The 26080-nt window shown below is 44.1% G+C and overlaps 1 protein-coding gene across 1 annotated transcript in view; it reads left to right on the forward strand.

The window, feature by feature from the left end:
- Positions 1–25796, forward strand: part of LOC115777507 (heterogeneous nuclear ribonucleoprotein L-like) — a 47061-nt gene extending 21265 nt beyond the window's left edge. The window contains exons 7-13 of the mRNA XM_030725428.1: positions 3579–3651; positions 14283–14354; positions 18572–18735; positions 20670–20786; positions 21206–21263; positions 21361–21459; positions 21891–25796. Of these exons, the coding sequence (XP_030581288.1) occupies positions 3579–3651; positions 14283–14354; positions 18572–18735; positions 20670–20786; positions 21206–21263; positions 21361–21459; positions 21891–21946 (639 nt within the window). The 3' untranslated portion in view covers positions 21947–25796. The remainder of the gene's footprint in view (positions 1–3578; positions 3652–14282; positions 14355–18571; positions 18736–20669; positions 20787–21205; positions 21264–21360; positions 21460–21890) is intronic.
- The last annotated feature ends 284 nt before the right edge of the window (positions 25797–26080 follow it).

Here is a 26080-nt window from a genome sequence, read left to right on the forward strand (position 1 = left end):
GTGCGCCTTTTTCTCTCGTCGACTCTCCCCCGCCGAGAGCAACTATGACGTCGGGGACCGCGAGCTGTTGGCCATCAAGCTGGCACTCGAGGAGTGGAGACACTGGTTGGAGGGCGCTACACATCCATTTCTGGTGTGGACGGACCACAAAAATCTGGTTTATCTCCGATCGGCCAAGCGACTCAACCCCCGGCAAGCCAGGTGGGCCCTGTTCTTTACCCGATTCAATTTCACCATCTCTTACAGACCCGGGTCCCGGAACGTGAAACCAGACGCCCTCTCTCGTCAGTATGCCTCCCCGGACCACTTCTCCCAGACGGAGTACATACTCCCACCTTCCTGTGTCATAGGCTCTATCACCTGGGAGATCGAGTCGGCAATCCAGACGGCCCTCCGGACGGAACCGGACCCCGGTACCGGCCCTCCTAACCGCCTCTACGTGCCCTCCCAGGTTCGGGCCCAGGTTCTACAGTGGGGCCACACCGCTAGGTTTACCTGTCACCCAGGGGCTCACCGAACCGTCACCTTCCTCCAACGGTATTTCTGGTGGCCCTCGCTGATTAAGGATGTCCGGGAGTATGTGGCTGCTTGCAGTACCTGCGCTCAAAATAAGCCATCGACCTCCTCACCCGCTGGTCTCCTCCGGCCCCTGCCGACCCCCAAGCGGCCCTGGTCACATATTGCTCTGGACTTCATCACCGGCCTTCCTCCCTCTGAGGGTAAGACTGTCATCCTTACCATTGTGGACCGTTTTTCTAAAGCTGCTCATTTCATTGCACTCTCCAAGCTCCCCTCAGCCCTGGAAACATCCCAACTGCTTACTGATCATGTCTTCCGCCTGCACGGCATTCCTGAAGACATCGTATCCGATCGAGGGCCCCAATTCACGTCTCGAGTATGGAGGGAGTTTTGCAAGTCGCTCGGAGCCCAGGTGAGCCTGTCTTCAGGTTATCATCCTCAGACTAATGGTCAGACAGAGCGTACCAACCAAGAACTCGAGGCAGCGCTACGCTGTGTGGCCTCCACCAACCAGGCCACCTGGAGCTCCCATTTGGCGTGGATCGAATACGCCCACAACTCCCTCTCGTCCAGCGCCACCGGCATGTCACCTTTCGAGGCCTCCTTGGGTTTCCAACCTCCCCTCTTGCCCACCATCGAAAGGGATCTCCAGGTTCCTTCCGTCCGACACCACCTCCGCCGCTGTCGCCGTGTGTGGCGGGCGGCCCGGTTGGCCTTACAGCGCACCAAGGACCAAAACAAGCGAGTGGCAGACCAACATCGGACCCCGGCGCCAGCCTATCAACCTGGCCAGAAGGTATGGCTCTCAACCAGACACGTGCCTATTCGGGCTGAATCTAAGAAACTCGCCCCTACATTCATTGGTCCATTTGAAATACACTCCCTTGTCAATCCTGTCTCGGTCCGGCTTAACCTCCCTCGCAACATGCGTATTCATAACGTCTTTCATGTGTCCCAAGTGAAACCTGTCTCTACCAGCCCTCTGTGCCCGCCGGCAGCCTCTCCTCCTCCGGTGCGCATCATCGACGGCCATCCGGCCTACACCATCAACCGCATCCTGGATGCGCGCCGCCGCGGCCGTGGTTATCAGTATTTGGTGGACTGGGAGGGCTATGGGCCGGAGGAGCGCTCCTGGGTGTCCCAAACGAACATGCTGGACAAACGCCTAGTGCAGGAGTACCGCCGGCGGCATCCAGACAAGTTCAGGTCGCCAGGAGGCTCCCGTTGAGGAGGGGGTACTGTCATGCCCTGTGAGGGCGGTCCCTCCATGGAGCTGCTCCACACCTGTTCTCCATTGAGGCAATCAGCACCGCCTTCTTAAGATGACAGCAGACCTCGACTCATTGCTGGATCATTGACAGAGTTACAGTCAGTGTCGGCTCAGTATCAGGCTTATGACTTACCTGTTCCAATTGTCTTCTCTAACTCCTCGTCTCTCACCTCAGGTCAGCTGTGGATTCCTGCCCGCGCTCCATCGCCGCCACCGTCTTGCCCCCCCGCTCCTGCGGACCCTTGGGACCACCGTCACTCGTATTCCTCGTCGGAGGCAGCCTCTCCTCTCCCTCAACAACTCTCGCCCCCTGCTCACTTCCCTTCGCACATTCTATTGTAATAAACCTGTTAACGCTCACCCTCCTTGTGTCTTTTCGTTCTGTGGACGTGACAAAAACAGGAATGAAAGCTGGAACAATGCTGACTCATCAGCTCATTAAACCACAGAAGATCTGATGGATGATGATGATAAAAGGTTTCATTAAATTCATCTGTAAAAAAGTTTTAGTTTTTATTCTCTGTAGCCTCGGTGGTGTTGAATGGTCTGGCAGCAAGTAACGAATAAACATAAAAACAGAATTCACTTAGACTTCAATTAGATTTGAAAAAGTCCACAAATAGCCTAAAACAGGTGTCCTGTTTTAGACAGCCAGACAGGTGTCAGAAGTACACACATTCATCACTTAAGTAGAAGTACAGATACTTGTGTTAAAAGTGCTACCAGTTGAAGTACTGATTCAACTTCTTTACTCAAGTAAAAGTATTAAGTACAGGCTCTGAAATATACTCAAAGTATAAAAGTAAAAAGTTCATTTCTACCAGCTACTTTTGTATTTTTGATATTATTAATATAATAATAAAATACATTTAAAGGAATATAAGCTTCATTTTACTTTAAGTTCTATTGAATGTATTCAGCTTGAATGTGTGTTATGTTTAACACAAACCAGGGGGGTGGGGTGGGGGGGGTCGCTCAGAAATAAGTCACAATGATTTCGATGGATATTTGATCTGTGATCATTTGATCTGTGATCATTTGATCTGTGCTGCTGCTCTCTGTGGATTCAGCCAGCAGTGTGTCATGGCTGTTTTCCAGCCCCTGCACACTATAAAGGATTTCAGTGAGTGAATCATCAGCTTCAGTTTAACTGTGACTGTGAACACCACACCTGCCCTGTACCTGTTAATATGTTGCATTACTGCAAACTAACCCGTGCAGCCTCCACTAAACTGTTTTCTTACAACCCTTGAATCACACAGTCAGTTTGCTTGTCCTCAGGACATTTTACAGTATGAAAAAGTAAAAGCACATCATGTATGTGCTGCATTACATGAAAGCTTTAAAGTTCCAGTTCATCACATGTCACTGAGCAGTCCTACAGGGGGACAAACATCTCTCAACTTCCAGGTGAGCGACTGAAGTGACTACCAATGAGAGTGAAGAATACTGCTGATTGACATGTGACCTGGTAGTAACATTGGAAGCTGATGTGGGTCAGCAGAGAATGTCTGCCATCGTTTCCACTGTGTACTACTCACGCTGAAGGTGAACTAACTCTGGATCAACCTTTCTGGAACTGGAAACATGAGTTTCCCATCTCCGAATGAATGACTTCAGTTTGTGCAGATAGTAATCGGTGCTGAGGTACAGACACATGGGAGGAAATGTTGATGCACTGCACGCTGATGCATGTTCTCTCTGTGCTTAATCCAGGACTATCCCTGGTATCAGAGATGCTTTCAGCTGGATCCTGAACCTGTTTTCTTTCTCATGTTTGTGTTAACAGCCAACACGTCTGAATGTTATTAAGAACGACAACGAGAGCTGGGACTACACAAAACCATACCTGGTCAGACGAGGTAGGTCATGAAAAGTCTCTTTTAGCCTTAGTTCATGCTCACACTGTCAGACTGTGATACTGAAGGATCTGTGCGGGCATATTTACCTTTACTACAGCTTTCCTTTATTGATGTTGCGCCAGTAGTTGGAAATCTTTATAGGTTCCCAGTCATTTGCGAAACTGCCCAAATCTTCAGTCATTACGGACCAGTCTCTGACTGTGTAGTCCTGAAAAATTGACCCGGACCTTAGTCCTCCATCACACCAAGACTCCTACGTCTCCTGCCTCTCCATCTCCAATCAAAGCACTCTCACATCAGCCAGTTACCGGCCTCTCACAAGCTTGCACCTCTGCCTACTGTGGGGAAAGAGAGAGAGAAACATTGAGGGACAGAGAGAGAACAGAGAAAAAGGAATGGACATCAGGCTGACCATGCACAGCAACTTTCTTCCATCTACACCTTTGCAACCCAGCAAAGAGAGAGAGAGAGATGGATCTCACTCCTGCTGACCACCATGCAGCTGCTGCTTCAACATGCCCAGGAGCCATCTTCCCTACCTGTCTCTGCAAGACTCCAGTAGCACTGCCTTCTTTCTACCGTTTCCACCCTGTTTTAATCTCGTCCTCTGTCTGCAGCTGTAGTCTCACATAGCCTGATGCCTGGTCCACACAGTGTGTTCAGCGTTTCAGAGCCTCTAGACCTCTTTCATGCATGAATTATGAGCACCTCGGTCAAGATGTTTTTATTCCTCTTTAGGCGTGACAAAAAAAAAAAGACAATGCAATTGAAATTTTGTTTATGAACCAATTTTTCATTACAAACATGACCACTCAGCTGGACACAATGCGTTTGACCTTTGAACCAGAGAAATCTGTATTTAACAAACCAATAACAGATCCACTGTCACTACTGCAAGCATTGATTGATCCTGATCTGGTTCGTTACAGTCAACAAATAAAATAACAAAAACAACTTCCCATGACTGGCCAATAGGTGGCAGTGTGTGGGATGATGCACAAGCATGTTGGCTGAAATGCAGCTATAACAACCAAACATGCATATAGAAGAGAAGAGCTTTTGAATAACACTGCAGTGACACTGTGCATGGAAGCTCTGCATGTCTTCTAACAAACACGTCAACATGAAAACCTGATTAAACCTCTTAATGGGTGAAATGTTGGATTCAGTACTCTGGCTATGTGACTCTACGCTGTAAATATCAGAACTCTGCTCTCTGTTACTTCATCTGAATTGGGGATGTCACAATATCAGACTTTATTACTTACTGCAAAAATGATCATATCTGAAAACTATTAATTGTATTTATTTATTATAAAACCATCTTGGAAATGTTACAGATAATTGATGTAAAACATTACACTGAGGATTTCATTGTCAAATTCAAAATGATATCCTCTTACAAGTCTGCAGCACAAAGATATACAGGTGCAGGAGCTAGTCAGATGACACATGAATAATCCAGCTGTGTAAATAAAGAGTGTGGAGCCATTATGTGTTGGCATGGCAGCGTCCTTCCCATTTCTACCTGAGTTCAGGTGTGCAAATTTTCTATTCAGATGACAAAGTGTTGTTATTGTAGATGTCCTTGTTGTGGTATTTCCAGATCCTCAAACATGTAAGATTAAACTACAGCATCTCAAACCAATAAGAATAAAATCTAAATTAATATAAATATGAAGAGCAAAAGGAGAGGAGGGATTGTAGTCCCAAAGGTTAGCTAGCATGAACATGCTGTTACCAAAGGAAGCATCTGCTGCATGTGAGAAAGATTCAACTGTTGACTGTAATGGGCCTGATATTAATCTTTAAATTCTTGGTGCAAAGAATCAAACAGGCAGAGCTGCAGGGCAGTAAGGGCACAGGAGTCACAGGGGTCACAGGGGTGCATTCACATGGCCTCGTTCTACTACCAGCAAAACAAAGGTACACAAATCTGTGAACTCTAACAGACACTAACTCCACTTTTTGAAGCGTACTTAATAAATAAAAATCACACTTGTGCAAATATTACAGTAATGGTGAAAGCCAGTATATTGTGACACCTCTAATCACAAGCATTTAGCCATCTACATGAAATTTCTTTCCACATAATATTGATTGGTATATTTTCATATAACGATTGATTAGGATGTATCAGTGACTTGTTTAAAACAAAGCCAAATAGTGTTACTTTGTATTACTGCATGAGTGGGAGCTGTCACACTCCTGTGTGGTCCGTAGCTGCGTAATCTAAAAAGTCTGGAACTGTATGATGAGACTGATGTTGGAGTCAGTTCATCCATAATTCAATCAGTTCAGAAACAGATTCATTTTCAGACAACACTGATTTAAAAAACATGTCTGAAATTATACAGCAGTAAGGCCGCAGACAGTGGACTGTGGCACAATATCAGGTTCACCGTGAAATATTGTATTGATATCGATCCAGCATTAATTATTATTTATTACTGTTTTGGTGGGACCCTTCCCCTCAGTGCCTTTAACAACCATTAAATCCTTCAGTTTGGGCTGCTGTGGGGCATAGGGTCACTAATATAATGTCCCTTTTTTTTAAAATGATTGATTAAATGATTGATTGTGTGGTGAACTGGTCCCAACTCTGTTATAGATTTAATATTCATAAATATTTACCTACTGTGTTACATGATTTCATGGAGGTACATTGCAGTGACACAGACAGAGAAAAGTTACCACTGAGCACTGCTGACAGCCATGAGACAATAATCAGTGTTGTGTACTAGTGTTTGATGGTTTATCTATACTGATTAGTTTCTTCTGTGGAACAAACTAATCTGATTCCTCCCTTATTAACTGCCATCAGGGCCTTTTCATTTAATGCTATCATAATTCCCCCCATCCAGCAACTACATGATTGGGGAGGGATTCAGGGGAGTGTGCACACATCACTGTGAATTAACCAGTTATATACAGTTGAAACCAGAAGTTTGCAAACACTGTAAAAAGACACACATGCATCTTTGTCTGACATGAAATCAGAATGAAGCTCTCCTGTTTTCAGTCAGTTAGGATTACCAACATTATTTATATTTGCCAAATGCCAAAATAATGAGAGAGAGAATTTTATAAGGCATTTTTATTACTTTCTCCAAAGTCAAAAGTTTACATACATTTCACGAGTATTTGGTACCATTGCCTGTATGACTCAAACGTCCTTCCACAAGCTTCTCACAGTAGCTGGTGGGAATTTCCTCCTGACAGAACTAGTGTAACTGAACCATGATTGCAGGCTGCCTTGCTCACACCTGCCTTTTCAGCTTTGCCCATAAATTTTCAATAGGATTGAGATCAGGGCTTTGTGCTGGCCTCTCCAAAACATTGACTTTGTTGTCTTTAAGCCACTTTGTAACCAGTTTGGCAGTATGCTTCGGGTCTTTGTCCATTTGGAAGACCCATTTGTGTCCAAGCTTTAACTTCCTGGCTGATGTCTTGAGATGTTGCTTCAGTATTGCCACATAATGTTCTTTCCTCATGATGCCATCTATTTCAGTGAACCAGTCCCTCCTGCAGCCAAACAACCCCACAGCATGATGCTGCCACCGCCGTGTTTCACAGTTGGGATGGTGTTCTCAGGCTTGCAAGCTTCTCCTTTTTCCTCCAAACATAACGATGGTCTTTATGGCCAAACAGTTCAGTTTTAGTTTCATCAGACCACAGGACACATCTCCAGAAATGCAGGTCTTTGCTCCTGTGTGCATTTGCAAACATTAATCTGGCTTTTTTATGTTTTTTTGGAGTAATGGCTTCTTCCTGGCAGAGTGGCCTTTCAGCCCGTGTCGACACAGTACTCGTTTCACTGGATACAGACACACTCTTACCAGCTTCAGCCAACATCTTCAAGGTCTTTGGCTTTTGTTCTTGGGTTAAAAAGCACGTTCAACTGTGGGACACAGAAGCCGTCTCCTTCCTGAGCGCTGTGATGGCTGGGCATTCCCATCTTGTTTGTATTTGTGTATAATTGTTTGTACAGATAAACGAGGCGCCTTCAGACATCTGCAAATAGCACCAAGGATGAAGCAGACTTGTGCAGGTCCACAGTTCTCCTCCTGATATCTTGGCTGATTTCTTTAGACTTTCCCGCGATGTTACACAGAGAAGCACTGTGTTTCAGGTGTACCTTAAAATACATCCACAGGTGTGTCTCTCATTAGCTCAGATGTTGCCAATAAACCTATCAGAAGCTTCCAAAGACATGACATCATATGGGCTGTCCCAAATTGTTTAAAGGTATCGTAATCCTAGTGTATGTAAACTTTTGACTTTGACTTTCTCATTATTCTGGCCTTTGGCAAATATAAATAATTTTGGTAATCCTAATTGACCTCAGACAGGAAAGCTTTGTTCTGATTTTTCCTGTCAGACAGAGAAAAACACGCATGTGTGTCTTTTTATACAGTGTTTGTAAACTTCTGGTTTCAGCTGTATTTTGAACAGTTTTACATTAGAGTAATAATCTGTGCCCGTCTCACGACACACAGCTGTGTCCCTTCAGTGGAGATTCACCAACGCCACATTTATGTTGAGGCATGAGATGCATTTTCAGCTGACCAGACAAATCATGGTCATAGTTGGTTTTACCAGACCAGTCCTGCTACCACACTGACTTTGAGCCTCTTTGTCATTTACTTGTGCTAGCAATAAAACACTGCCCACACACTAAGGAACCCTGTTTCCACAATAATACTAAACCCAGGAGGCATAAACGTGATCCTCAACCAGAAAAAGCTAGCTTTCAGAGACAAAGAACAGCTCAAACAGGTGCAACATGACCTGAAGAAGAGACTGAAAATGGCAAAAGTAGAATACAAAAAGAAGATGGAAATAAACCTGCAGCAGAGCAACATTTGTGAGGTGTGGAGTGGAATCAATACCATCTCTGGATACAACAACAAAAACAACAACAGCCACTCATGGGTGATGTGGGCGTGAGCTGCTGTTAAGATAAGATGATCCTTTATTTGTTCCACATTGTGGGAAATTTACGGTGTTGCAAACAGCAAAGGGACAGCAGAACACTGGGTACTAAAACAAATACTATATCAAATCTGAGAGGAAATACTAAAATACTCTACAACAAAAATCTCTAAACATTTAAATACATTTAGTAAAAGTGAATGATTATTGCACTTGATTAGAATGAGTGAAATAGTAACTAGTCTGCTGGGTCAATGCTGGTTGTAGAGTCTGACAGCAGCAGGAAGGAAGGACCTACGATGGCGCTCTCTTACACACTCCGGATGAAGCAGTCGCTCACTGAAGGAGCTGCCGGTGCTCCACAGTCCCGTTCACGGGGTGGGAGGCGTTCCCCAGTATGGATGCCAGTTCTGCTTGGGTCCTCCTGTCCCCCACCACCTGCATAGGGTCTAAGTGACATCCAAAGACAGAGCCAGCCCTCTTTATGGTTTTGTTCAGTCTCCTACTGTCTGCTGTCGTGATGCTGGTACCCCAGCAGGACCCCCCTCCCCCAGCACACCACACCAAAGCAGTAGAGGTCTGCAGATGTGGAAGGATTTTAACCTTCTCAGGAAGCATAATCTGTTTTGTCCCTTCTTGTACGCTGCCTCCGTGTGGCTGGACCAGTCCAGCTTGTCATTCAGCTGCACACCCAGGACACAACCTCCACCTCTGTGCCTTGAATGGTGACTGGAGCCCGTGTGGGTCTCTTCCTGCTGAAATCATCACCATCTCCCTGTGAAGGCAGTTGAGGTTGCACTAGTCCACAAAGTCCCTGCTCATGCCTCCTCTGCCCATCTTCATTGATACAACCCACGATCGCAGACTCATCAGAGAATTTCTGAAGAAAGCAGGCCTGGAGTTGGACCAGAAGTCTGATTTATAGGTTGTGAAAGGAAAGGGGGACAGGACGGTCCCTTGTGGAGCCCCTGTATTTGTCAGCACGTCACTGGAGACACAGCTCCTCAGGTGAACATACTGTGACCTGCAGGTAACAGGTCACAGGCGACCAGGATTGACTCTACCTGCATCATCCTTCACTGTGAGCAGCCGTGGCTGGATTGTGTTGAAGGCACTCGTGAAGTCAAAGAGCATATTCCATACAGGTGCGTCTGAGGAGTCCAGGTAGCAATACGTCCTCTGCAGCATGCAGATGAGGGCGTCTTCCACTCTTATGCTAATAACTGGCACTGAGTCTTTCGCATCACTGTGGAGGAATTTTGACTCGCTCTTCTTTGCAGAATTGTTTTAATTCAGCCACATTTGAGAGTCTTTGACACCTCAAAACATCTCAACCTGGTTTAAGTCCAGAATTTGACCAGGCCATTCCAATGGCATCCTCTTTTTTTTTAATCTATTCAGATGTGGAATGATGATGAACTCTGACCTTAACTGGCAAGTATGGCCTGTTCTTTAGGTCGTGGTATGATGTGTTGCTCTTTGAAATCTTTGAGCCTACTTTGTCAGACAGTTTCTATTTAAGGGATTTCCTGGTTGAGCAGGTCTGGCAGTAATCGGGCCTGGGTTTTATTTCTACAGCACATTTTAAAACAACAAGGTTAACCAGAGTGCTTTACACATTAGTTAAAAAAACCAACAAGACTCCACTGGCTCCTCTCAATGTGGAGGCACAGCAGCTCTACTCTGAGCCCCTCCCTCACCTGCACTCCTCACCCTATCTCTAAGGGAGAGGCCAGCTCATTTCTGACGCTTGTATCCGTGACCTCGTTCTTTCGGTCACGACCCAAAGCTCATGCCCATAGGTCAGGGTGGGGGTGTAGACTGACCGGTAAATCGACAGCTTCGCTTTCACACTCAGCTCCCTCTGATTGGTACACAAATAAATATATAAATATCAATATCTTTGAAAGTACAGAATGGGATGTAAGGGATGGATCATAAGAGTCTGTGTCACTTCAGTGTGCCTCCAGCATTCTGTGTAGTATATATAGTATGTAATGCTTTGATGGATGAGAGACAGTGGATCAGTTTGTTTTGATGATGGTGATGTTTTTAATCATTATGATGATAATGTAATGCAGGTCGATGTTCTTGCGTGCTGAGGGAGAAAAAAGAGAGAGCTTGATGCCTCACAGGTACTGTCTCTTTCTTATCTCTCTTCACACGACCTTCTCTGTATCGTTATGCCTTCTCTGAATAAAACCACCCTCAAACAGGTTTTTCTTTTCTTTCCCCACCTCCATGACCACGATCAGGTGTACTGAAGTTTTTTGCTGTTCTTTGGGAACAGGTGGGGTTATTCATTAATGTGATGTGTTCATAAGAATAAAGGGTTCTGAAATATCTCACATGCTTTCAACACACACGAAATGAGTTACTTCACTTTAAAACCTCACATTTCTTCACAGTATTCATTTCTGGCCTTTTGTTTTGAAATACTAATGAGAAAATGGCTACATTGTTTGTAGTTTTTTTTTTCTTGAGTTATCATGTGCAAAGCAGGACCTCTTCAACAAGGCCAACTGCTCAACAGACAAAAAGTCAAAGGTCAATAATAACCCTTCCTTATAGGCAGCTGCTGAGAATGTGGGTTGGGGTCATATGGATTCACACATGTAAAAAATGATTTTATTACAGTTTTTCAGTTCATTAAACCATTACTAATTTGAAGCACCAGCATCCTCAGATGTCTTTTTTCAGTCCACCATTAATAATTAGGCAAGGGCCGTATTTTAGTGAATCTGTATGGTAGAGTTTTGATACATTGTCTCAAATCTCAACTATTACCAGCGTTCGCCACAGTCACAGGGCTCTGTATGGCTGTGAGTCATTCTCTTTCATGGACAGAATCGTAGGGCAGAGTATGGGATAGGAATATTTTGGTAACCTCCACATGCTGGGTTAGTTATTTAACTGTAGTAGTTCTACTCTCCTGAGTAGAATTGCTGAGGGTTTGTACAGACAAACGAGCTAACACACTGATGGGAATGTTTGGGAATCAGTATCTTTCCCGAGGACATTTGGGCTTGTGGACCGGAGGAACTGGGAATCAAAACTCGACCTCCTCAGCCTCAGCTGCCCTTCAGTCTATGTTGCAAGCCTGCAAACACAGGGAGGAACCTGGTTTCCTTTGTGATGTGGCTGGCCTCAACCATAAAGATGGGGTGAGGAATTCAGGCACTGGGAAGAACAGGAATCTTTTTTTATGAATCCCTAATTTAAAAAGAAGCCAGCTGAATTGTAGCAGGAATGGTCCAAATATAATTTTTTGTACAAAGTCATATCACCAATAAACCCTAGTGACTCAGGTCCACTGGCAGCCATGCACGGCCATATCATAACATTGCTTCCTCCATGTTTGTCAGGTGATGTGGTATGCTTCAGATCATGAACTGTTCCTTTCCTCCATCATTTTCTGTGTTCATCATTCTGGGATATTTATTTGGGTTTCATCAGTTCAAATCATTTTTCCAGAACTGTCTTTCCAGAACTTTTAGATGTTTTTGGCCTTCCTGTATTAACACCACCCTAATTCTGTCTGTATTTACATTCATGGAGATGCTTAAATGTAGACTTCGGCAGTGGTACACATATATCCTTAGAGGTTATTAGAGGGTTTTTTATTAACCTCAGAAAGGATTTGCATTTATCCACTTTGTCTTCCAGGCCTTTTGTTGTTGCTCTGATGGCAGTGATGGCAGTGATGGCAGTGATGGCAGTGATAGCAGTCATGGCAGTGATGGCAGTGATGGCAGTGATAGCAGTGATGGCAGTGATGGCAGTGATAGCAATGATGGCAGTGATAGCAGTGATGGCAGTGATAGCAGTGATGGCATTAATGGCAGTGATAGCAGTGATGGCAGTGATGGCAGTGATAGCAGTGATGGCATTAATGGCAGTGATGGCAGTGATGGCAGTGATAGCAATGATGGCAATGATGGCAGTGATAGCAGTGATAGCAATGATGGCAGTGATAGCAGTGATAGCAATGATGGCAGTGATAGCAGTGATGGCAGTGATAGCAGTGATAGCAATGATGGCAGTGATGGCAGTGATAGCAATGATGGCAGTGATAGCAGTGATGGCAATGATGGCAGTGATGGCAGTGATGGCAGTGATGGCAGTGATGGCAGTGATAGCAGTGATGGCATTAATGGCAGTGATGGCAGTGATAGCAGTGATGGCAGTGATGGCAGTGATAGCAGTGATGGCAGTGATAGCAGTGATGGCAGTGATTGCAGTGATTGCAGTTATAGCAGTGATGGCAGTGATAGCAGTGATGCAGTGATGATGGCAGTGATAGCAGTGATGGCAGTGATGGCAGTGATAGCAGTGATGGCAGTGATAGCAGTGATAGCAGTGATGGCAGTGATGGCAGTGATAGCAGTGATGGCAGTGATGGCAGTGATAGCAGTGATAGCAGTGATGGCAGTGATGGCAGTGATGGCAGTGATGGCAGTGATGGCAGTGATGGCAGTGATGGCAGTGATGGCAGTGATGGCAGTGATAGCAGTGATGGCAGTGATGGCAGTGATGGCAGTGATGGCAGTGATTGCAGTGATAGCAGTGATGGCAGTGATGGCAGTGATGGCTGTGCATTGCTGGTTTTTAAGAATGTATGTAGGTACAGCCGAGGACCCCAAGGCGTTCCTCGGCTGGCCTGGGAACGCCTTGGGGTCCCTCCGGATGAGCGGGAGGAGGTGGCTGGGGAGAGGGAAGCTTGGGCTTCTCTGCTTAGGCTTCTGCCCCCGCGACCCGGCCCCGGATAAGCGGAAGAAAATGGATGGATGGATGGATGTAGGTACATTCTTAAAAACAAAGTTTTTGGAGCTCTCTGACAGGTTTAGTTATTCAGCCTAATGATGGCCTCCTTCACTCTCATGGGGAGTTGTGTGTTTCAGTGAACAGCTACCAAATAGAAGTTCAACACGTGACTCTCCTTTTCGCCTCAGCTCAGACCTGAACTAATAAGAAGCCTGGACCGGGTCCTGCTCAGGCCTGCAGCAAACACAGTCCTCAGTGCCTTTTTTTGCTGCAGCATGTTAATCTGTGTGATCTGTGATATTAAGATGAGAATTACTCTATTTTAAATGTTGCCTAATTCCTGAGTTGATTTAATGTTGAATTAGTGCTTTTATTTTAGTTGTTAGTGTAGTGCATCCATGTATTCATAAAGTCAATTTTAAAGTATATATACAGCACTTCAGCTGTCACATAAAACCATGTGTCAGTGACCAATCAGAGCCAGCTTTCAGGATTAACTTGATTGCTTGTGGGAGCTGAGAACTGAACTGCTGTCCTTCTGATTAGTGGAGGAAACTTTATACATTATTTTGTGGTGTTGTCTCACTGTTCTTTGTGACTTTCTTTTAGGGAATATACATCAGTATATTTTTTCACAAACTGGGTAATATTGGTTTGTCTATGATTTTGATTTTAATTCAACAAGACTAATCACCAAGTTAGTTGCTGAGATCTGCGAGCACATCACCAACAGGCCCAGTTAGACAGGTTGTAATGAAGCCTGCTAATTACTACCCACCCAGTCACTCCAAGCTTTCAGCCCTCAGAGTTCATGTGGTTGGGACTAACAGATCTCTAAGTGTGCTTTAGCAGTAAATTCAAAATCGTCATCTTCACACACTCAGATAATTATGTGTGTTATGTGTCTGTGTTTGTGTTTGTGTGCGTTTCAGACCGTGGAAAGGGACGACAGAGACAGGCCATTTTAGGTGAACACCCATCATCCTACAGTGATAACAGCTATGGTGAGTAAGTAAAGTTTATTCAAAGAGTGCTGTTCACAGGCATGAAGCCACAAAGCACTGTACAACAAAGTAAGTAAATCACAGTGAAATACAGAGGAATGAAACCCCACAGAAGGCAGAGGAGGTCGGGTGGCTTTTTCTTTCTCTTGTAGCTTTGTCGCTCTATCATTTTTTTCCTCCTCACAGTTGATGGGCAGCAGCAGATGGCTGCCCCTGCCTGACCGCGGTTCGCTGAACGTCTCCTCGTGTTAAAAAGCAGCTCTTCCTCATCACTGTTGCCAAGCGCTTAGTCATATCACTTGGCAACAGTCCACTGATCTTTGGGGTTCTCTCTCTGATGTTTCAGGGTTTTTGCTCCACAAATAAGAGTGAACTGGTGCTGTATTAACACCACCCTAAATCTGAGAAAAGTATGACACTGTAAAACGTACCGTTGTGCTCAGAAGTTTACGTATCCTGGAGAACGTGTGATTTATACTGTATGTTTGTTTGGGGCCATGTTTCAGAGAATATGAATGATTGCACAAAAACTTTCCTTTCTCTCTTGGTTAGTTTGACCTTTTTATGACCCTGATCAAAAGCTTACATATCCTGGAAGTTCTGGCATGATAACATACACACAGGTCGACATTCACAGCTTTAAATGGCTGTCAAAGGTACCTGTCCCCGTTTGCTTGTAATTAGTATGTGTATAAAAAGTCACTCTGGGCTCCTGACACTCCCCTGCATGTTTCATCGTGTTGCACTGACACTGTTGGATTCTGAGGCCCCGTTTACATCACAACACTGTGGAAACAATACTTTTTGGAAACGGGCTGCAGAGTGCAGCATTTCTGAAACGCTCCGGCCTACATTTCCATGTAAACGGGAGAAAATGTTGCTTTTTGAAAACTCACACGTGCTCTATGGTGGCGGCTCCTATATCCACACCGCTAACTTGTGGCCCGGCAATAGAAACTGCAGCGTTTTCAACATCTTGTGTTTCCGTGTAATCAGAGATCACTTTTGAAACATTTCTGTGTGAACAAGTTACTTTTCGAAAACAGTAAAACAGTTTCCACTGAAACCTTTCTGGTGTAAACGGGGCCTGAGCCGTGGGGAAAGCAAAAGAATTATCAAAGAATCTGCAGGAGGCGAGAGCTGAACTTTACAAAGCAGGAAAAGGATATAAAAAGATATCCAAGGAATTGAGAATTCCAATCAGCAGTGCAAATGAGGAATTCTGTTGAACCCAAGCCACGGTCAGGTACTGTAGACCAACAAAAATGTCAGCTGTAACTGCCATTAAAATTGTTTGGGATGCAAAGAAAAACCCACAAATACCTTGAGCTGACATACAGGACTCTGTGGTAAAAAGCTGTTGCACACTTCCACACAGTAAGGAGGCGCTTAAAGGAAAATGCGCGGCATGGTCAAGTCACCAGAAGAAAGCCATTACTGCATCAATGCCACAAAGCAGTCCATTTACAATATGCCAAACAGCACAGAGACAAGCCTCAAAACCTCTGGAACGAAGTTATTTGGAGCGTTGGAGCCACAACTATAAACACTACATTTGGAGAGGAGTCACCAAGGCTTATGATGAAAACTACACCATCCCTGTTGTGAAACATGGAGGTGGATCGCTGATGTTTTGGGGATGTGTGAGCTACACAGGCACGGGGAACTTGGCTATTTGATGATGTGGCACGATCATCAAATACTGGAGGAAAATTTGCACTCATCAACCTGGAAGCTGCAACATGACAAGGATCCGAAACACAAGGCCAAGTCAACCTGTCACTGGCTACAGCAGAAGGTTGTGGACTGGCCATCTCAATCTGCTGACCTCAATATTATTGAGCCACTTTGGGGAGATCTCAAACAGTTCATGCAGGACAATTTACAGGAACTGGAGGCATTTTGCTGAGAAGGATGTGCAGCTTTACCATCTGGGCAAATAATGTGCCTCATCCACAGCTACTGCAAAAGACTGTCACTGATGTTAAAAGGAGGCAATACACAGTATTAAAAACTACAGTATTTAAACTTTCAGGGTATAAACCCATATTATATTCACAATGCAACATGGAAAATATTTCTTCTTCATTTGGCTGCTCTCTTTACGGGTCACCTCATCTGCCTCCAGCTCACCCTATCCCTGCATCCTCCTCTGTCACACCAACCCGCTCTCTGTCCTCCTTCACTACATCCATGGATGTTTGGAGGTCTTCCTCTTTTCCTCCTGCCTGGCAGCTCCATATTTAACAGCTGTTGTCCAGTATATCCACTATCCCTCCTCTGCACATGTCCAAATCATCTCTGCCTTGCCTTCCAACATTGTCTCCAAACCGCTCAGCCTGAGCTGTCCTTCTGATGTACTCAGTTTTAATCATGTCCATCCCAGTCTCTCCAGATGACAATCTTAGCTTCTTCAACTCTGCCACCTCCAGCTCCACTTCCTGTCTTTTTGTGAGAGCCAAAGTCTCCAAAGCATACATCATAATGGTAAATGGACTAGCTCTTATATAGCGCTTTTCTACGCAGTATGAGAACTCAAAGCGCTTATACAACACGTTTTACATTTACCCATGCACACCCATGCATACAAGCACTTCCATGTTTTTACTAAGCTAAGTGCTTTTAATTAACTAACATTCACACTCCGACGGGACGGTCGGAGAGCAACTTGGGGTTAAGTATCTTGCCCAAGGATACATTGGCATGTAGCCTGGAGTAGCCAGGAATCGAACCACTGACCTTCCGATCAGTAGGTGACCTGCTCTACCTACTGAGCTACAGCCACCTTCAATACCATCTTGTAGATGTTCCCTTTCATTTTTGCTGCTATCCTTCTGTCCTGAATCACCACTGATACTCATCTCCACCCACTCCACCCTGTTCTTCACCGCTCTTGAGCACCGTCTGTTGCAGAGGATGGTTGATCCCTGGTATTTAAACTGTTACACATAGAAAGCATGTCAAAGGGAATGAAAGAAATATTAGCTCATTTGGAATTTGATAGCAGGAACGTACAGTGGCTTGCAAAAGTATTCATCCTCCTTGAACTTTTCCATATTTTGTCACATTACAACCACAAACATAAATATATTTCACTGGAATTTAATGTCAAAGACCAACACAAAGTGGTTACAATTGTGAAGTGGAAAGAAAATTATACATGATTCAAAAGATTTTTTACAAATAAAAAACTGAAAAGTGTGGTGTGCAAAAGTATTGAGCCCCCCTGAGACCTAAACCCAATCTGCTGTTCACAAACGCTCTCCATCTAATCTGACTGAGCTTGAGCTGTTTTGCAAAGAAGAATGGGCAAAAATTTCAGTCACTAGATGTGCAAAGCTGGTGGAGACAAACCCTAAAAGACCTGCAGCTGGTCTTTCACATTAAATTCCAGTGAAATATATTTATGTTTGTGGTTGTAATGTGACAAAATATGGAAAAGTTCAAGGGGTGTGAATGCCAGTGATCTTTAAAAAAAATGTTGGGATGGGGCAGTCGAAGGCTAGAAAAGTAAAGTAGTACTAAAGAGAAACAGCTGGAGGAAGTTTTCAGAAGTAAAGATGGCCAGAAGCTCACCAATCTGAAAAACTACATCTACATTTGTGGAACAATTTCAGAATAGTGCTCCTCAAATTAAAATGGCAAAGACTGAATATCTCATCGTCCAGTATATATATCAAAAGATGCAGAGAATCAAGTGAAACAGCTGCATCCAAGCCTTACATCACCAACTGCAACGCAAAGCACAGCATGCAGTGGTGTAAAGCACGCCGCCACTGGACTCTAGAGCAGTGGAGACGTGTGGAGGGATGGATCTCCATCTGCCAATCTGATGGAGGAGTCTGGGTTTGGTGGTTGCCAGGGGGACGGTACCTGTCTGACTGCATTGTGCCAAGTGTAAAGTTATAAAGTGTAAACAACCCCACACCATAATCCCCCCCACTCGATTATGGTGTGGGGTTGTTTTTCAGGAGTTGGGCTCAGCCATTAGTTCCAGTGAGGAACTCTTCATCGGGGTTCTAGCCAGCGGTTGAGCCCCCGGCAGCGTGCCATGCTGAGGTCGTCTTGTGTCAGGCTGAGAATTTCACTGGTTCTCTATCGGAACTGTTCTATCACTGCAGGGTTCTATCACTGGATCAGTGCATCTCTAGTAACAAAAGACACAGCCTGCACAGCCTCTCACAAGATATTGATTGTTCCGATGTGTGCCTTCTCAGGTCCACCATGCCCCCTGCTGCCACTTCCTGGCAACAGCAGGTACAAGCTCACCTCAGTGGATGTTCCAGACATGGTGTCTTACCCGCTACCCCAGTCGTCCTCCTCATACTCTGGCCACGCCCCTAGTTCTGTTGCCATGGTTAGTGGCCTGCATCCATCCAAGATGAACTGCACTCGTATCTTCAACCTCTTCTGCCTCTAAGGCAACATTGAGAAGGTAGGCGTTTGTTCGTGGTGTCTTTGGCACATTTTATAGAAATAAAGGAAACAAGTGTTAATGTTGAAATTGTACCTGAATTATTAGCAGAGCTTATTAGGGCCATTCCAGGAAAAAAAGACAGAGCCAGGTGAGGTGGGGAGGAGTAAAAGCAGGAAGAAACAAGGAAAAGCAGAACTGTGAGAAGAATACATTTGTGAGCTTAAAAGATATAAATCAGTGGGGGCAAACTCGCCTTCACAAGCACATAACATACTGATCTGAGTGAAGTTAGACTTTACTGTACTGCACTGAGCGAGGATATCACTACAAGTGTCCATTTTGTTGCTTCTCCTCACTGGTACTTGTGTGTTGCTGCGTTCCCTGTTTAGTGGCAGGTGTGAAGAAATGTGGTTCCTCAAACCAAAAATTTGAACTATAATGTCAGAATATCTGTTTTCTCATAAATTTACAATTTGAATCTTGGAATTTTTTAATCACCGGCCTCTTCCAGTTCGTTTCAATATGTCATAAATTACTTTCACCACACTATTATTGTCATGATCTAGACGTTGTCATGAAAAGAATCTGTGGCTCTCATTACACAGAGAAGTACTCCAAGCTATTAAACCCATGAATGTTTCATGAAGCAGCAGCACAGCTGTGGTCATCATCATATCTAAATTCTCCAAAGTGCAGATGTGCAAATCACGACCTGATTTCACTGATTGTCACATATCCTCTGTAGTACTGACCCAAGATGTCCTTTAATGCATACTGTTTACATCAGCATGTGCTCCTGTGTGTGACGTCTGTGTGTTGGCTGTAGGTTAAGTTTATGAAGAGTGTTCCTGGCACAGCGCTGGTGGAGATGGGAGATGAGTATGCTGTGGACAGAGCCATCACACACCTCAACAGCATTAAGGTGTTTGGTAAAAGACTGAATGTCTGGTAAGAAGTATATATACACACAATATTCATATCTCTAAAAATGTGTACAAATGTAATATTGCTAACAGTGCTAAGAGGACTTGGTTCATTTTCTCAGCTAGTTGTACTTTAAAAAGTGGAGGGAAAAATGTAACTGAGATTCTATGAGCAGCGATCCCGGGAAGTTCAATAATCCAAACCACAGGAAACACAAGGGCAGACAAACACCACACTGACGGGGCTTCAAATACACACCGGGGAACACAGCTGAGACAAGACAGGGGAAACAAAACTAAACACAAAGCACACAAGACAAAAGACTAACACAATAAAACAGGAAGTACCAAAATACTGAATCACAAACAGAGACTTGACAAAAAGGCACAGGGAACACAGCAGAGCCCAGATGACTAAAGACTAACAACAAAACTCAGACTGTAACCAAAAGCCACAACTAATGACTCAGTAAGCAAAATATTAAACATGAGCTCAGAAGTAAAAACTCTGGATCACCTCAAAGCAACAGAACGATGGTCATCATTTAAATGTTAATACTTTCATATACAGACTGAAAGTTTGGTGTTTTTTAATTAAATGATGAACGTTCTCCATGTAATGATGTATATTGTTTTCACGTTTGCAGTGTGAACCTTCTTTCTGCTGTGACTTGTTTATGTGTTCAGTTTTATGTCTGCAGCACCAATATGCTCACGTATTGTAACAGTCAGTCTTCCACAGCCTCGGCTGCTTTCGTTGAACCTGTACTGATGTCGGTTCAGCCGCAGCTGCTGGACTTGTGTTTGCTGCCTCGGCTCGTTGATGCTCAGCAGATTTGCTGTGCGTGGATTTGTGAAGACATTGTGTTGTGCTGTTGTGTTTGTTGCAGTGTGTCTAAGCAGCACGCAGTGATCCCCAGCCAGGTTTTTGAGTTAGAGGATGGCAGCAGCAGCTACAAGGACTTCGCTATGACCAGGAACAACCGCTTCAGCAGTGCTGGACAGGCCTCCAAAAACATCATCCAGCCTCCATCTGCAGTGTTGCACTACTACAACGTTCCTCCGTGCATATCACAGGATCATTTACTGAGGGTAAAGTGCTTCTGTCGGGTCATTGTCCTGCTTTATTGTGAAACTGTGAAAGGCTCTCCGTCCATCAGCCCAGCGGTCTGCTGTTGTCTGAAGAGCTTTGCTGCAGATCATTTAGAGGGCTTCCAAACCTCCAAAAACCATCTTAGGTTCTATCATACAGAGATACATATGGAGGGTAATCAATGTATAATTTATTGGGTATTTCTGAATTAATGAGACAGTTATCTCAGAAATTCCAAGAAAACATTTTTAGATGATTGCCCTGTTTTTTTTTCTGAATTAAGAGATCTTTAAATCCCAAAGACCTCTCTTGACTTGAGAGCTTGATTTCCTGAGCAGCGTGTGTGCCATAAACAAACCCACCTCCACATCACGTAACCACTGATGATAAGTTTGTAGGTCTGTCTGTGTTTCTGCAGCTGTGCACGGAGCATGATTTGCCCGGCTTTGTCAAATTCAAGATGTTTGATGCCAAACGTGAGTAAAGCTTTTATTTTGGAACAGCTGAAGTCTGTTAGTTTGGACGTGTTTGGAGGACCCGCTCGTTTTAATGTTCCACTCGCTCTTTTCTCAGCCTCTTCTAAGACAATCTCTGGCTTGTTGGAGTTTGACAGTAAGACAGAAGCTGTGGAGGTTCTTACTGTGCTCAACCACTACCAGATCAGGATCCCCAGTAAGTCCACAGCTGTCCGCATAGTGTGAGCCTGACTGTGTGCGTTGGAAACGTCTCCATCTAAAACTCACTGCACTTCAGTCACAGCTTGATTTCAGACACACAATTATAAAACTGTGTCACTGTGTTCCTCACACACCTGACTGTATACACACAGCGTTTACTTAAATGATAGAGAACTGCACTGACATCCTCATTAACGTACAGTCTCCTCTGAGCAGCTCATAACCACAGTTCAGACTGAACTGTGGTTATGAGCTTGCAGTATCCTCAGTCACTGCTGACCGACCTTTTCCCATTTTTTCCAACTAAATGGAAAAACACGGAAGAAGAAGGGAGCAGAAATAGTACCTTTGCTTATGTCTCTGTATGTTTCTCACAGTTAATGTCAGCATTTATACTAAGTATGATTTGTATATTCCTGATTTCAGACGGGTCCAACCCATACACTCTCAAACTGTGTTTTTCCACCTCATCACATCTGTAACGAGCTGCAGAGCACACAGAGAGCTGCCGGACCTGCCGATAGCTGACCTCTGACCTGGGGGAGGGAGCGTGAAAGGCAGACACACAGAGCAGTGCAGGAAAGAGTGGAAACTGTCTCACTGCCCACTTTGAGTTTGATGGCCTTCAGAGGACAGAAAGGACGTGTGATAAAAGTGTCGAGGAGAGAAAAACTCTGTCACTGTCTCCAGACTAAACATCAATGCACAGCCATCATCCCAGCATCCAGTCACAACTGTCCCAGCTGACTGACTGCATACTCATGGAGTCAGCCTTCCATCCTTGAATCTGTGAACTCGCTCACACTGAAACCTCTGAAGACACCTGAAATAAGAGTTTCTGTTTAAATAGATGACATATGTTTCTTGGAATGAATAAATTAAAGTAGAAATAACTTGCTCTCATTTAAGGTTTCTTTGTGTGCGTGCAGCAGCCTCACGCTGCTGCTCAGCCTCTGACCAGCTCGTGTGTTTCCTGTAACAACACAGCACCATCCACAGGTTCACACATGTAATCTGGAGAACTACAAGCCAGCTCTGAGCTTCGTAGTTCATTCATAAAATCAAGAGAACTGATCATGTAGATTATGTGTACTGACTTGTACACAGTAAACTTTCTAATGGTGACATGATCGTATGTGCTGAGTAAATTGCTCACGGAGGTAAATACACCCCCAGCTCTAAGCAGCCAGTCACAAACCTGCTGAGTGACTCTGGATTGTTGTGGGGTGTTCAGCTCACAGTAGAGCACCTCGAGGCGACTGTTTGCTGAGAGCTGGTGCTGTATAAATCAAACTGAATATTAACAATCAGGTGGATTTGATGTGTGTGAGTTTCTCTCCAGCTGGTCCCTCAGTACAAATACTACAAACTGTTTTAATGAGGGTTTAAAGTATCAGTGTGTTGTTTAAAGTTACAGGTTTTTTCAGTGAGTCTGTGTATTATAGCCACACATTTTTTCTCTTATATGAGTGTTTGAGTTATTGTACACAGAGGAGTTTTATTAGGATCAGCTGCTTCCTGTCGTGTTTGTTGTATAAATGGAAATGAACTGCGTGCTTTTTCCAGCTTTGGTCACTTCAGAATCAACATGTATGTTAATGTCAGAGTTGCTGGGCTCTCCTTTATTAGCACTCTATTGTTATGGTGAAATATATGTGACCTGAAACCAGTAGAAACTCCAACCAGCCAGCAGAGTCTGAGCTCGAGTTCAGCTCGTTTTTCTGATCCACGACTTTTCTTCATGAGCTGAAACCAGATCAGCCGAGTGTGAGAGGAGCGCTCTCTCTGCATGTAACCATAGTCACTGCTCCTTAGACCATTGAACTGGGAATACTGGGCCCACTGCATCAACCTGCCAGTACTCAAGTGTGATCCTTAAAGAGTAGCCCTGCTCCTAATTATTAACGCAACATGTTTTCACTCTGTGTGTGTGTGTGTGTGTGTGTGCATACAGGGTTTACAGGTTAATGTATAATACTGTAAGAAGAACGTTCATTTTCATGTGCTGCGGCCTGGCGTTGCCTCCAGCTGACAGCATGGAGATAATAGTAATAAAATAATGATATCCTGTGACGTGTTCACACCTCCAACACGCCCTTTACTCCTTCTCGCCCTGTGATGTGTTCGTGTGTGGATGAAGTTGTTTGCAGTGCTACAGAAGAGCAGCCAGCATAAACACACTGTTTCATTTCAAACACAGATCTCAGCAGACAAAGTTTTTTCTGTGCAGTTTCTGAGTTTGTGTGTCGGTAGCTGAATGTACACTTGCTGTATTTCCCAGTGAGGTGTGTGACCCTCAGCAAGTGAGATATAATAATCCTAATAGATGTTAGAGGGTTTGGGGATATTGGATGGATACATGATGTGTTGCTGAATTATGTTTTTGTGAAATGTCTTGCAAAAAAAACTGAAGTATAATAATTTTGTGTTATTCAAAGTTTGCATGAAAAACTGGACAGTTAAGTCCAGGCTAAAGGTTGTGGTGGTGCACTGTGTGGGAGCGGTGCAGAGCAGGCTGTGATGTGCGTGGTCGGTGTTGGGTTACATCAAGGGTGGCAGACATGTATGTATTTAAGGTGATGATGCAGATTAAATTTGACCTTTACCCTGCAGGAAGCAGCTGCTTCTATCCTGCTGAATTCAGTTGGCTAAATGCACAAAGAGCAGTAAATCTGTGAGTGGCAGCTGATCACAACCTGGACAAAGTAAAATCTACTGAAGCTCACAATACAAATTATTAGGACTTATTTCAGTGTGATTCTTTCACACCATCAGTGTTACACCCCATCTTAGGGTCCCCCCCACCTGCCAATCCCCCTTTAACCCCTGTGTGACTGCAGAGCCGTTCCAAATTTACTGCAGCTCTCTGCAGTAGTTTCCTGCAGTATTAGTGGGACATGCTACTTGACATGTAGCTTGTTGGAGTAGTACATTTCGCATAATACATAGTAAATATTTTTCTGGGATACTAAATATTAGTATGGGTATGGGAGCAGAACCACTTTGTTTGTGTCTAATGCCTGCAGCATGTGTCCTGTTCCTGGGCTGCAGCTGGTTCCAGTTTACTGTGTAAGATGCAGGCAGACGCCGATTTTGGAAAAAGCAGCAGCAGACAGTACAGATGGATACAGATAGACTGACAAACCTGATGTTTCTGCAGAGAGACGAGCTGTTTGGTCACAAACCTGTTCTCAGTGATCGCCTTCATCCTGTGAGGAAACATTTCTGTCCTGATGGAAGGTTTCAGGATGACAGGGACTCGACCTCAGCCCACCTCAACGCCTGAGGGGATCTCAGAGCCGTGTGTTACAGTGTGTTACAGTGTGTTACAGTGCTCTCCATCAAAAGGCCAAATGAAGGAATTTGTTTTGGAGGAATGCTCCTCGTCCCTTATGTTGGATTTTAGAGACGGAGAATTAATATCAAGGAGAGTTCGATCTTTTTGGTTGGCAGCGGGTGTCCCAAACTCTAATTCCCAATTCCATCTGCATCATAGCCTAGCATATAGCCTAGCTACTTGCGCTGCACAATAGTAACTGAGGACTGAATTCATGGAATAACTCATTGGAAAGCATTCATTTCAGATCTGTAGGTGAAATAAGATTGTTTTTGCATGACGTACATGAATCCATTAGTTATGGAGGGACAGCTGTCACTACAGCACAGTGACAAACAGCCTGGTGTCTCCATGCAGAGGTTACTGCTCCAGGCCTTTTGTTTAGGACAGCAGACTCTACCTGTGAACTGCAGCATGTTTATTGTACATGATATGTAAAACAAGGACAAATGGTTTTGACAGATGAGTTATTGCTTATGTGTTGCTGTGCTTGTGTTTTAAATGGACACTGAGAGGTTTGTACATAACTTGCTGTGTTTCTAATGAGGTTTTATTTATGTTTTTATAAAGTTCATCTTACTAAATGAGGACCTTTATTATGATCGAGTTCGTAACCCTCTGAGGACTGGAAAAGCACTCATTTTATATTTTTGTTACTAAACATGGCTACATAGGTTATTTGTGTTCAAATGCTATAAATTCAGATTATTCCGTTTGTGCTGTTATATACTTACGTATATCTTATAGTTCTACATTTGTACTTTTTTTAAATACTGCTAAAGATAAGGGCAGCAGTGAAATGAAAACAGAGGGTTCACTGCAGACGTGATGTTTGAGACGGTCCACAGGTATGAGTTATTTATGATTTTAAAGGTTTAAAGCTTCGATATTGTTAACAGTTTGTTGTCATTAAAAATACATATGTTGCTTTAGAGATTCTGTGGTGATAAATTATATGTACATGTATAAACTGAATAAATGCTGTTTGGGGCTAACAGGTCGTACACAGAGCCGTCCCTCACTTGTCATCATCAATTTCAGATGGAAATTTGGATCAAAAGGGTGCTACCATTGTCCCATTTGAAGGGTCAGTGATATTTAATTGAACTGTTCAACTAAACACCCAGCTGTTTGGTTAGCTAATTGTAATAGTAATACAATGATAAGACAGAAAGGATATCATTTATGCCCAGGGTCTGATGTAATCTTAACAGATGTGTTTACTGTGTTTCACTGGTGAAAAGTTCCCTTTTGTACCACACTGATCCTCCAATGTTCT

This window comes from Archocentrus centrarchus, unplaced genomic scaffold, assembly GCF_007364275.1.
Source record: "Archocentrus centrarchus isolate MPI-CPG fArcCen1 unplaced genomic scaffold, fArcCen1 scaffold_55_ctg1, whole genome shotgun sequence".
In the NCBI taxonomy this organism is placed as follows: Eukaryota; Metazoa; Chordata; class Actinopteri; order Cichliformes; family Cichlidae; genus Archocentrus; species Archocentrus centrarchus.